The following is a 12,800-nucleotide window of genomic DNA, read 5'->3' on the forward strand; positions in this document are numbered from 1 at the left end:
AAAATCCCTGTGGCCTTCAAAAGGTGGAAACAACCTAAGTGTCCATGAATGGATAAACAAAGTGTGGTGTATCCATACAACGGAATGTTAACCAAAAACCAAACCCATTTGCCATCAAGTTAATTCTGACTCATAGCGACCTTATAGGACAGAGTAGAACTGCGCCATAGGGTTTCTAAGGCTGTAATCTTTATGAAGGAGCCCCAGTGGTGCAGTGGTTAAGAGCTCAGGCTGCTAACCAAAAGGTTGGCAGTTCAAATCCACCAGCTGCTCTTTGGAAACCCTACAGGGCAATTCTACTCTGTCCTACAGAGTTACTATGACTTGGAATTGAATGGTTTTTTAAAAAATCTTTAAGGAAGCAGACTGCCACATCTTTCTCCTGAGGAGCAGCTGATGGATTCTAACCCCTGATCTTTCAGTTAGCAGCTGAGCACTTAACCACTGCGTCACCAGGGCTCCTTCACAATGGAATACAGTATTACTTAGCCATAAAGAGAAATGAAGTCCTGATACACGCTATGCCATAAATGAACCTCGAAAACATCATGCTGAGTGAAATAAATCAGTTACAAAAGGGCAAATATTACATGATTCCACTTATAGGAAATATCTAAATAGGCAAGTGTCTTAGTTATCTAGCTGCTGTAACGGAAATACCAGAAGTGGATGGCTTTAACAAACAAATTTATTTTCTCATAGTCAGGAGGCTAGAAGTCTGAATTCAGAGTGCCAGTTTTAGGAGAAGGCTTTCTTTCTCTGTCGGCTCTGGAGGAAGGTCCTTGTGCTTTTGAGCTTCTGCTCCTGGGCAATCTTCATGTGGCTTTGCATCTCTCTTCTGCCATCTCTGCTTCTCTCGACTGCTTGTTTAGTCTCTTATATAACCTCTTTCATATCTCAACAGAGATTGACTCAAGACACACCCTACACTAATCTTGCCTCATTCACATAACAAAGACAACTCATTCCCAAATGGGATTATACCCACAGGCATAGAGGCTAGGATTTACAGTACTTATTTTGAGGAAACACAATTCAATCCATAATAGCAAGTGTGTATAGACCTAAGTTGATTAGTGGCTATCAGGGGCAGGTGGGAGGGAGGGAGAAAGGGGGACTCATTGTATAGGGTACACTGAGCTTCAGTTTAGGGTGATGGAAAAATTTGGAAATGGACAGTGGTGATGGTTGCACAAGATGACTGTGTTTAATGTCGCTGAATTGGACATGTTCAGGAGGTTGGAATGACATATATTTTGCTACATATGTATTTATTGTTACTATTTGTTGTTGTGTGCCCTCAAGTCAATTCCGATCACAGCGAGTCTATATGACAAGGTAGAGCTGCCCTATAGGGTTTCCTAGGCTGTAATCTTTATGGGAGCAGATCACTAGGTCTTTCTCCTGTGAAGCTACTGGGTGGGTTTGAACTGCCGACCTTAAGGTTAGCAGCTGAATGCTTAACCATTACACCACCAGGGTTCCTCATATATATTTACCACAGTTTAAAAAAAAAACCCTGAGGTCTTGAGTTGGACTGGTTTCGACCCCTCATCTCAGCACTGCTCCAACCTTCATCAGTAGAAATGGGTTCGAGTTGACATCCCAGGACAGAAGGGATTTTTAGAAGCCCAGCACGTTTTCCTGCAAGCACTGACCTGGAGGTCAGCAACAGTGGCATCCCTAGGAGGTGCGAGGGGTGTGAACCACGCCAGGTGACACTGTCAGAGGGGGTAACACCAAAATGACTGTCTATAAAATTTTTGTGCAGTTTCAGTAGAAATTTATTATTTATTATGAAAATATCTCTATAGTCAGTTGTAACAACAAAAACATTTTTTCGTAAGCCCAGCTTACATGTATCAAGATACCTACAAAGCTAAAACTCTACGCTAATTTACTTTTTCAACCTTCTAATGCGCTCTGGTCAGAGCTGTCATTATTAGCCAGTTACACTGACGCTTCAGACCACATGGTTTCATCTGCATATGCTACAAGCACTTGCTGTTGTTTTCGTTGCTGCTGGTGCTTTTATAGTCAGTGATTTTGTCAAAATTTCTGCTGTTTTAGCCACAATATTGTGGTAATTTGTATTTGTGAAACTGTATCAATAACTTTTTTGAGAATGAAGTAGTAATTAAGAGAAAAGGAGTGATATATGAGAACTACGATTTACAAGGAACATTAGTACAGAAAAACACTACTAAGGATTCTCTGTGGTCTGGTACGGGAGGAGGTCCACGTAGCGGGGGTGACACCATGAGTTACCCCACTGGGTGACACCAACCCTAGCGATGCCACTGGTCAACAGTATAGCTTAAGTGCTGACAAACTATGACCCTACGGCCCATGGGTCAAATTCAGCCCACTGCTCTTTTGTGTAAACACAGCTTTACTGGAACACCGGCATGCTCATTCATTTGCACACCTACGTTTTTGTATCATTCTGCAAGGGCAGAATTAAGACAGAGAGGACAAGACTCTAAAAGTCTATACAAGGGGGACTCTCTGGGCTCGGTTGCTCAGAACCATGCCCACTGGAAGGTTCTCCAGCTACGCTGGTCCTGAACGGGGAGGACAGTGAGTTCTCAGGCAGGTTGGGAACAGTAGTTCTCAAACCTGAGTGTGCACCCAAATATCCCAGGGTGCAAGGGAAGCTTATCAAACATGCAAATTCCCACTTTCCTCCTGGAGCTTCTGAGTCAGAGGCCCAGTTGGGCCCAGAAACGGGTTTTTTTTTTTTTTTATAAGGTTCCCAGGGAATTCTGATGCTGGGAGTCCTGGACACTCCCTTTGGGAAACTGGATTGGGGGCTTCTCTCATCCAGGCTGCAGCAACCAGTGCCCCAGTGGTGCACTGGCAGGGAGATCCCCATGGGGATACCAGGCCCTTATGGGCATCCCCTGCCTGTGGTTACCTGGCCCCTAGGAGAGTCTGGGCCCTGCCTTAACTCAGGACTGTGCCGCTGCGTACACATACAGTCTTGCTCCCATCACCCAGGCCTGGGACGACTGGGGAGGGCCTGGACAGCGGGTCTGGGCCGTGATGGTTGGGGCTGCCACTGAGATAGGAGATGTCCTTCCTGGTGCCAGGCCACCCCCTCTCCAGTTCATGCCCATTCCCAGGATGGCATTCACACCTTCCCAGGCCCAGATTCAGTCAGTGGTGCTTTGCTCTACCTCATCCTGCCAGGGTTGGCATCCGCTTTCTCTGCACTTGGCCACCCAGGCCAGGAATGAGGCCACCTAAGGCTGTCCTGATGTGACAACAGCCTCTTTGGGACCTCAGCTGTCCTGACTCTAAAATGAGGGAGAGAGAGAAAAATATAAAACTCCCACCCAGGAGGTCTGGATAAAGGACCATGGAGGAAGTTGGTGAGGGCAGGGACCCTGGCTGCCTTGTATGCTGCTGAGCTTAGCCCTCACGCTGCTTACTGTCTGTGCAGAAGGACCATCTCCTGGAGGGGCAGATAGAGACGACACTCAACTAGTAACCATCATCCCTTTATTTACAGCTCCAGAGAGCACATGCAACAAGAGTCACAGGATTACAGGCCGTAGCACCTCCCCCCTCCCCTGCTGCTCCCACACATTAAAGAGGAGACATGGTTCCCCTAAGAAAGTTCCTAGGAGTCAGAAAACCCAATGACTGAGGGCCCCAGGCCCAGGTGTGCCACTTGATTTCCTCCAAGAATAAAGACTGGTGCCCGCCCTGGAGGCAGGGCCGGTGATGCTGCAGGCTGAGGGCTGGGCCCCAAGCCTGTGAGTTCGAGTTCATCGTTGCGGGTTAGTAGCTAGGCAAACTGGAGCTCTAGTTGGCCAACTCAGACCTGACTGCAAATGTTCTGCCTCATCCAGGTGTCCCTGACCATCCAACATTTCTGTTTTCCCCTCTGCTTCCTAGACCAGTGTCTCCCAAACTTTGTCGTGCACGAGAATTACCTGGGGAGCTGGTTAGGACCAAGATTGCTGGATCCCACCCCAGAGATGCTGTGGATTCAGTAGGTCTGAGGTGGGGCCCAAGAGTCTGCATTTCTACCAAGCTCCCAGGTGATCCTGATACTGCTGGTTCTGGATCACACTTTGAGGAACTAGAAAGCCTCTTGCACCCAAAGTGGCCTCAGAGCCTATATCAGACCACCTGTCCTGACTTGGGATTCAGAAAAGACCCTCCCTGCAATATAAACCCTTAGTTCTGCAAACTGCCAATTCCTGCCAACCCCCTTGCCTGCCAACACATCCATTCCTCATTGTTTCCCATGAGGGTGAAGATCATCTTGGAGGTGATGGTGCCCCTTGCAGCCCCTTGAAACCCTCTTTGTTAGGTGCTGCCGAGTCGATTTTTGACCCACAGTGACCCCAAGTGACGGAGTAGAATTGCCCCATAGAGTTTATTAGGCTGTAGTCTTTATGGGAGTAGATCGCAACGTCTTTCTCCCACAGAAGTCCTCTGCTAGAAGCCTAAATGGTTTGCTTTTCTGCTCCCTCCCACTCTCTCTCCTAGCACCCACTTTTCCTTATAGTTCTGTTGTTTTATTAACATGTTCCTTGTGGGTTACTTGTATGCTTACTATCTCCCCAGCTGCAAAGCAAATCCCATTCCAGGGAGCCCAGTGCTCATGTAAACATGAGATTTTATTGGAAGCGGGGTGTATTGAAGGTGGCTTAAAGTAAGTCGGTCGCCTGCGGTGTATCAACAGTGTTGGCAATGACCGCTGTGAAAGGAGCTTATGGCTTTGGGATTTGACTGTGGCTCAGTCACTCCTCAAGGGCAAGGGATGCTGTCACTTTCCCATGAGGCTTGGTCTCCATGTCATCTGACCCTCAGCCTGTTCCCAACAGGCACGGGAGCCACTCTTGGCATTGTCGGACAAACTCCGGAAAGGTAGGCCCGTGGGAACAGTAGGTATCTCTGGCAATGGATGTCAGATTCCAGCAGGAGGAATGTGGGCAGGAGGGCGCGGGCAGGCGGCAGTCCCAACAGCTATTGATTTCCACTTGGCCCCACTGCTCAGCTCTCCCCCCGATGGTATTTTTAGACTGTTAACCTGTTATTACAAAGCTACTTACCCCTTCAGCTCTACCTCAGCGGCTGGAGTCTGTACATACTACCTAGGTCCATGTTCAGAGCAGTTTCCCAAACCTCTCTGACCATGGAACCCCACCCTCTCTTTTCTAAGACAGCATCTCATCATCCTTCCAGTGTTCCTTGGGGCACACTTTGGGAAGGAGCCTGAATGGTGACTTAGAAAGTACCTTTGAATGTGTTTTTGATTATTCTCAAAGAACAGAACACCTACTAAAATTCTCCTAGAATAATAAATGAGCTAACATCGGGGGCTTATGTGCCAGGCACTGTTCCAAACACATTGTGAGGATTCTGCGTTTACTCCTCACGACCCCCCTGTGAAGGAGGGGTTATTATCCCCATTTACAAGATGAACAAATCAAGGCACAGAGACCTTAAGTAACTTTCCTAAGGTCACCAAGATGGGGACAGATAGGGGAGGCCATTTTATACCCAGCTGTACTGCCACAGATGGGAGTTTAAGAGCAGAGGTTCTCAGCCCTGACTGCACTTTTGAATCCCCTGGGGGGCTTGGAAAAAACAGGAAGCCCAGGCCACAACCCAGACCAATTAAAGCAAAATTATTGCAAGTGGGCCCCGGGCATCAGTACCTTTTAAAAGTTCCCCAGATTGTTCTAATGCGTAGGCTGAGAACCAGCAGACTAGAGAAGGGTTGCAAACTGTGGCCCAGGGGCCAAATACAACTAGCTACCTATTTTTATATGGCCCATGAGCTAAGAAGAGTTTTTACACTTTAAAATGGTTTTTAAACATCAAAAGAATAATAATGTTTGGTGACATGTAAAAATGATATGAAATTAAAATCTCAGTGTCCATAAATAAAGTTTTATTAGAACATAGCCATGCCCATTCATTTACGTATTGTCTGTGGTTGCTGTCCTACTGTGGTAGAGTTGAGGAATTGCAACAGAGACTGTACAGCCTGCAAAGCCAAAAATATTTACTATCTGGTCCTTTACAGAAAAAGTTTGCAGACCTCTGCATTAGAGGAAACTGGCATCTGTACCAGCAAGAGAAATTTTAGATAGGTCTAAGGATGAACTTACTGGCAGAGAGAGGCTGATTAAACTCTCAGGGGCTTTGGGATTCCTAACCCTGGAGTTAAACAGGCTGCCACCTATTCGCCTTTGCAAATGTAAAACGGGACAGACAGGGCAAAGAGGAAACCTGTTGTCATGAGTCGATTCTGAATCATGGTGACCCCATTTGTTTCAGAGTAGAACTGAGCTCAATAGAGTTTTCATTGGCTGTGCTCTTACGAAAGTAGATCGCCAGGGCTTCCTTCCACAGTGCCGCTGGGTGGATTTGAACTGCCAAACTTTTTGTTGGTCACCAAAAACCAAATCAAACCTGTTGCCGTTGAGTCAGTTTCAACTCATAGCGACCCTGTAGGACAGAGTAGAACTGCCCCATAGGGTTTCCAAGGAGCAGCTGCTGAATTTGTTTAGTAGTCAAGCGCAAACCATTTGTGCCACCCAGAGACCTAAAGCAAAGAAATCAGCCCTGAATTTCCAACCATGGAATTCCTCTGAGAGGCAGTGACAGTTCTGCCTGGCCCTTCAGCTTTGTCCGGACCCTCTGTGTTTTCCATGGCTGATGTTCCAGAGCCATCCTAACCCCTTTCCCTCTAATCACAAGCAATGCTGGGTTCTCTGCCTGCAGCCACCCCACTGGGGTTCCATCCCCACACAGTCAGCCCAATCCCACAAACCAGCCAGTGAATCAGCCACTGATCTCAGGGACTCGGCCACTGTCTGAGCCTACACACCATGCGATTGTCGGACTTGAATTAGATAAAAAGGCTGATGGATTCACTTTCCAACTAGCTGGCTTTGATCTTGCATGCACAAGATTCCCATACCCATCAAACTTGAATAGGGAGACAAGAGCACAGTATCTGGTTTCTCCTAGATCCACCTGCATTCCTTGGTGCCTGGCCCCTAACCCTGGCTGATTTTGCCAATGCAGTAAACAGCCCTGGTGTCCCTGTGGGCATGGGCCACTGGCAGCTATCCAGGCCAGCAAGGAATTTAGATGGGGAAGGCTTTTGCCATTGGGAACCTGATTTGCCCTAGGTCAGAGAATGGCCAGGAGCATGATGCCAGGTGGGGGGACTTAGATGGTTCTCTCAAAGTGGCCCCTGAAGCCAGAGCTGCTGGGACAGATGTTCCCAGTGGGCATCATGGGTCTGACCTGTGAGGGGCTTCAGATAGCCTCAGATAGCACCTCCACCTCAGAGGTGCCCACCCCAAGCCCCTAGTCCACTCTGCTGCAGAAGTGGGGGAAAAGGGGTCCAGGAATGGTCTTTGGGAGGCCTGTGAACCACACAATCTGCAAAACGGGTGTACATGAGTGATATATATAATTTTTTTAGTGTCTATGTATTCATCCAGTTCTCAAGGGCATGAACCACTGGGGTAGAAGCGATCCAAAGTTCCTGACCCAGGCCTGGAAGAACAGTGCCATAGGGATGTAAGGAAGAGCATTATTTTGTCCTTATTCCTATCTCAGAATCTCAACTCCCAGAGGACACGAACCAATCTGCCCAAGTCATTCCTTACAAACAAGCAGGTGCTTAATGTGCATATTGCTTTGTCTTTAAAGATGATGCATCTTTGTCCAGGAGGGAAGGGAAGAGTCAAGTTATTCCAGCCTTCACACAGAGAAAGGAATTACCAGGGAACACGACTCTCTCCCTCAAAGCCCAGAAAACCTGGAATAAGCCCTTAGTGTGGAGGGGTAAGAGCATGGGCTCTGCAGCACCACAGCCTTGGCCCAGGTTCGGAGCTCAGCTCCATCATTTACTATCTACGACCTGGCTACCACCCTGGACCAGCAGTATGAGCATCCCCTGGGAGCTTATTAGAAATGCAGAATTGACTGAATAGAATCTGCATTTGAACCAGATACTCGGGTGGTTGGTATGCACATTATGTTTTGAGGAGCACTGATCTGGGACCCTGGACAAGTCATATAACTCACTGTGCCTCAGTTCCTCAACTATAAAGTGGTGATAATGCCTACTTTAAAAGGTCATGGTGATAATTGAAGGAGATGATGTATGCCACGTGCTTAGCATAGTGCCTGGTACATAGGAGATGTTCAGTTATTAATCCCTTGCCCTTGAGTTCCCTGCCAAGGGATCCTAGGCCAGCCCTTTCTCTTAGGGAGTTTAAATTTCTTCTTCATTCTCTACAATCTCCTCTTGATTTTTCACTTGATGGTGTTGCAGTGCTACGGTCAGACAGTAGAGGGCACTCTTGACATCGCCATCGCAAAGAACCCAAACGCTACGGAAGCGCAGGCTCTGGTGCGTCCCAGGGGTGGCGGGTGGTGGGTGCAAGTGTGCTGCTGTTCGGATTCTGGGGAGGGGCCACTTGTTTGCCCAGAGTCCCCTGCACCAGCGCTCCCCTCCCGGGGTCGAGTGTCCTGGACCTGAGCCTGCAGCCTCAGTCACCTGGTCCCCCATTTGATTTTCCACTTGTAGTTATAAACAAATTGCCCAGTTCTCCAAACCTCCTGGGCTCAGTCCCCAGGCCAGTGGGGAGGTGCCTCCCGCGGGCGGCTAGACGTTGATGAAGGATCCCTGGTCGCCGTTGGCAGTCTCAGGCTCCACGCAGCGCCCCTTCCTCCGCGTGACCCTGCGGTTCCGGTGGAATTTGGCGTAGCAGCGCAGCCCTGAGCAAAGGGAGCAAGGGGGTCACGAGTGGACTGGCCATTAGTGTCCCCACCATGTCTTTTCTCACTTCCCCTCCATTATTCTGCCCTGCAGCCCAGCCCCTGCAGCGCTGCCTGAATGAGCTGTACAAAGTGAGTCAGATTCCATTTATATGAAATATCCAGAATAGGCAAAGCCGTAGAGACAGAAAGATTAGTGGTAGCCAAAGGTTGGGGTTAGGGGTAGGGAGTAATGGAAGTGACTGCTTACTGACTATAGGGTTTCCTTTTGGGGTGATGAAAATATTCTGGAACTAGACAGTGGTGATGGTTGCACAACATTTTGAATATAATAAACGCTGCTGAATTGTACACTTTAAAATGGTTAAATTGGTAAATTTCATGTTATGTGTATTTTACTACCATTTTTTTTAAAACAGAATCAGATTCTGCCTTCCTCTATAAAACCTCCACAGCTCCCCATTGCACTTAAAATGAAATCCAAACTTCCTACCTTGCTTACAAGGCCCTCAGGACGCTGCTTCCTGTCTGATCTCTTCATCTCCCATTTTCCTCCTCACTCTTTATCTCCAGCCACTCCCGGTCTTTTTGCTGTTCCTCATATATCCAGTCATTTCCTGCCTCAGGGCCTTTTCACCTGCTGTTCCCTTAGCCAGAAATCCCTCCCTGAAACTCTTTACAGGATCAGCTCCTTCACAGCCTTCAGGTCTCAAAGAGACATCCCTGATCACCCTAATTAAAGTAGGTGTGGTCCTCCAGTGGGAGGGCTTTGTGGCTTTGGTTCACTCTATCATGGCCATAAGGAGCCCTGGTGGCGCAATGGTTAAGCATTTGGCTGCTAGCCCAAAGGTTGGTGATTCGAACCCACGCAGCAGCTCTGTGGGAGAAAGATCTGGTGATCTACTTCCATAAAGATTACAGCCAAGAAGACCCCATGTGACAGTTCTACTCTGTCACGTGGGGACTCAGCAGCATCCAACAACAACATCATGGCCATGGTCATCCCCAAGACACGTGGGTAGAGATAATTTTCACTCAAGGCCACAGAAGGCCACATCCTCCTAGTGGTAGTGGAAAGATATATCAGTGTGGCCTGAGCAACCCTACTTTCCAAGTTAGGGGTGGCCACAAGGAGAGGGGCCATCTCTATGTTAAAATCCACTTATGTCACCATCAAGAGAGCAAAGGGACTGCTGTGAAGTTGTACTTAAGGGCCTGGCATTGGAACCTGGGCCGCTGGGCTTTCAGACCTCTGACCACACAAGTGATACTTGGGAGGAGGACATGAGCAGCAGTGCTTGGCCACGGAAGCCCTTCCAGAACCAGGCTGCCCGTTACTGCGGGATTCCAGCCCTGGACACTGTGTTCAGCATGTTGGGATTTCTCAGGAGTCCCAAGGACCCTTGGTCCCCAGATCCCTCTGATGTGGCGTCTCAGTGACACTTCCCCCTTCCCCTATTCCTGGATTGTCTTTAACAAGGTGCCTGAGTAGTAACTTCCATTCTCATGCTTTTCTGGAGCCTGCATCTCCAGGGAGGAAGCAAGAGTTTTGATGAGACTGACTAGCATGAGAAGCAACAGAGGCAAGGAGCAGATGGCGCTTTGGATGAGGACGCACTTCTCGGAAAGCAGTGTATATTCTCTCCCTCCCTCCCTCGCTCGCTTCCTCCCTTCCTCCCGTGAGGCCCAGGGGAGGAAGGACAGAAGGATTCCTGGGTGGAGGTGCTGCCCACTGAGCACCCAGCCTGGTACCAACTAGGCATATTCAGTAGGGCCATGTCTAGCTGGGCTGGGCTGGACCTGGAGGCCAGGGACAGCAGTTTGGCCTCAAAGCTGCCCTGGACTCCTGGACTCAGGGCCCTCCAGCCCACTCTACAGCTCCGTCTCCTCCTCTGTGAAATGGGGCCTTAACCAGGCACACAGGTACCTACAGACATTGCTGCATGCTTTCCAGAGGCCAGCTTCCCAGCATCACCCCCTCCATCCGCTCTCACCTTTCTGCTGGTCCTCCCTGCCCCTACTCCTGCCCCCCCACCGAAATCCTGCAGCCAGACTGAGCTTTGTAACTCATAAATCAGACCGTGTCATGTCCCTGCTTAAAACTTGCCAACAACTTCCAGTTACAAACTGGAATCCAAATAAGGCCAGTGATTCTCCCCACCAACTTCTCCCACCTCCCCTTGTACTATGTTCCTTGTTGGTCACTACATTCCAGTCCTACTCAGACAGGCTTGTTCCTGCTCAAAGTCCTTGCCCTTACTCTGCCTCCTGTCTGGAACATTCTTCCCCTCTGATCTTTAGAGAGTCGGCTCCCCTGTCCACCCTGTCCATCCTTTCTAGAATAACTCCAGGGACTCTCTATCATATCATCCTGTATTATTTTCTTTATAGCCCTTATCACTTTCTAAAGATATCTCATCTATTTATTTGCTTATTTTCCACGTCTCTCTTTGGAATGGAATGCATGGGTGCAGAACTTGTTGGATTTTTTCAGCACTGAATCCCCAGTGTCCAGAATGGTGCCTGGCACATAGAGTTGTTGATGTTAGCTGCCATCAAACTGGTCCCCTAATACATAGCGGCCCCATGCACAATGGGATCAGACCATTGTGATCCATAGGGTTTCCACTGGCTGATTTTTTGAAGGTAGATCCCCAGGACTTTCTTCCTAGTCTGTCTTAGTCTGGAAGCTCTGCTGAAACCTGTTCAGCAACATAGCAACATACAAGCCTCCACTGACAGATGGGTGGTGGCTGCGCATGAGGTGCATTGGCCAGGAACCGAACCCTGGTCTTCCACATGAGAGGTGGAAATTCTACCACCGAACCACCACTGCCCCCAGGCACAGAGTAGACAATAAATATTCCTTGGCTGACTGGGTGAATGAATGATTGAGCCTAAATAGCGTTATGGCCTTTGCAGCAGATAATTCTTAATAAGGATAATGTCAGCAGAAACAGGGCACGAGTCTCAGGATAGTTAATAGCAGGGACTGAGATCAAATTCTCCCACATAGGAGATGTGAACACTGACTGGATATCAGACGATATGAGGTAAATATCGCGGGAATTTTAGGTGTTATAATGATCTTGTGGCTATGATTTTTAAAGAGTACTTATCTTTTAGAGATATATTAAATGTCTGTAAATTCCTAGGAGTTGCTTCAAAATTGTATGGGAATGGGGGATGACACAAACTGGGCAGGAGTTGGTAATTATTGAAGCTGGGGGACGGGAAATGAGGGTTCATTATACTATTGAGACAAGTATATGTGATGGATGAAATGTGTCCCCTCGCCCCAAAAGATATGTTAAAATCCTAATCTCTGGTACCTGTGAACGTGATCTTATTTGGAAATAGGGTCTTTGAGGATGTTATCAGTTTCCTTAACATGAGGTCGTGCTGGAGTGGGGTGGACCCTAGTTTAATAGGAGTGGTGTCCTATAAAAGAGACGAGACAAAGACACCAGAGGAAAGACAGAGGCATGAAAATGCATCTACATGCCCAGGAACGCCCGGGGCTACCAGAAGCTGAGAAAGATAAGAAAGAATCATCCCCTAGAGACTTCAAAGAGAGCAGGGCCCTGCCAACACCCTGCATTAGGAATTCTAGCTTCCAGAACTGTGAGACAATACATTTCTGTTCTTCTAAGCCACCCACTTGGCAGTAATTTGTTATGGCCACCCTAGGAAACTAATGCACTGTATTGTTTGAAATTTTTCATAATAAAAAATTAAAAATATTCTCCCACATTTCTAGCTGTATAAGTTTGGGCAAATCACTTGACCTTTTCTGTGCCTCAGTTTACTTATATGTACTATGGGGATCATAATAGCTCCCTTCCTGGGGTGGTCGTGAGGATGTCAGGAGCTAATGAGAGTGAAGGGCTTTGAACCAAGCGTGGCACACGCCAAAGGGCAGGTACGGCTCTAAGTGGGAGCTTGAAGGAGTTAAAGAGGCAGCGGCCAAGTGCATACTTCCCCAGGACAGTGCTGGGAAGCCCCATGACCCCTCACCCCCACTCCATCCCCAC

The 12,800-nt window shown here is 48.2% G+C and overlaps 1 protein-coding gene across 1 annotated transcript in view; it reads right to left on the reverse strand.

The window, feature by feature from the left end:
• Positions 1 to 8,653: 8,653 nt before the first annotated feature.
• DRAXIN (dorsal inhibitory axon guidance protein) overlaps positions 8,654 to 12,800 on the reverse strand; it is a 12,479-nt gene continuing 8,332 nt past the window's right edge. Inside the window, exon 7 of the mRNA XM_004377237.1 lies at positions 8,654 to 8,766. Within this exon, the coding sequence (XP_004377294.1) occupies positions 8,654 to 8,766 (113 nt within the window). The remainder of the gene's footprint in view (positions 8,767 to 12,800) is intronic.

Source organism: Trichechus manatus, unplaced genomic scaffold (genome assembly GCF_000243295.1).
Source record: "Trichechus manatus latirostris isolate Lorelei unplaced genomic scaffold, TriManLat1.0 scaffold00048, whole genome shotgun sequence".
NCBI lineage: Eukaryota > Metazoa > Chordata > Mammalia > Sirenia > Trichechidae > Trichechus > Trichechus manatus.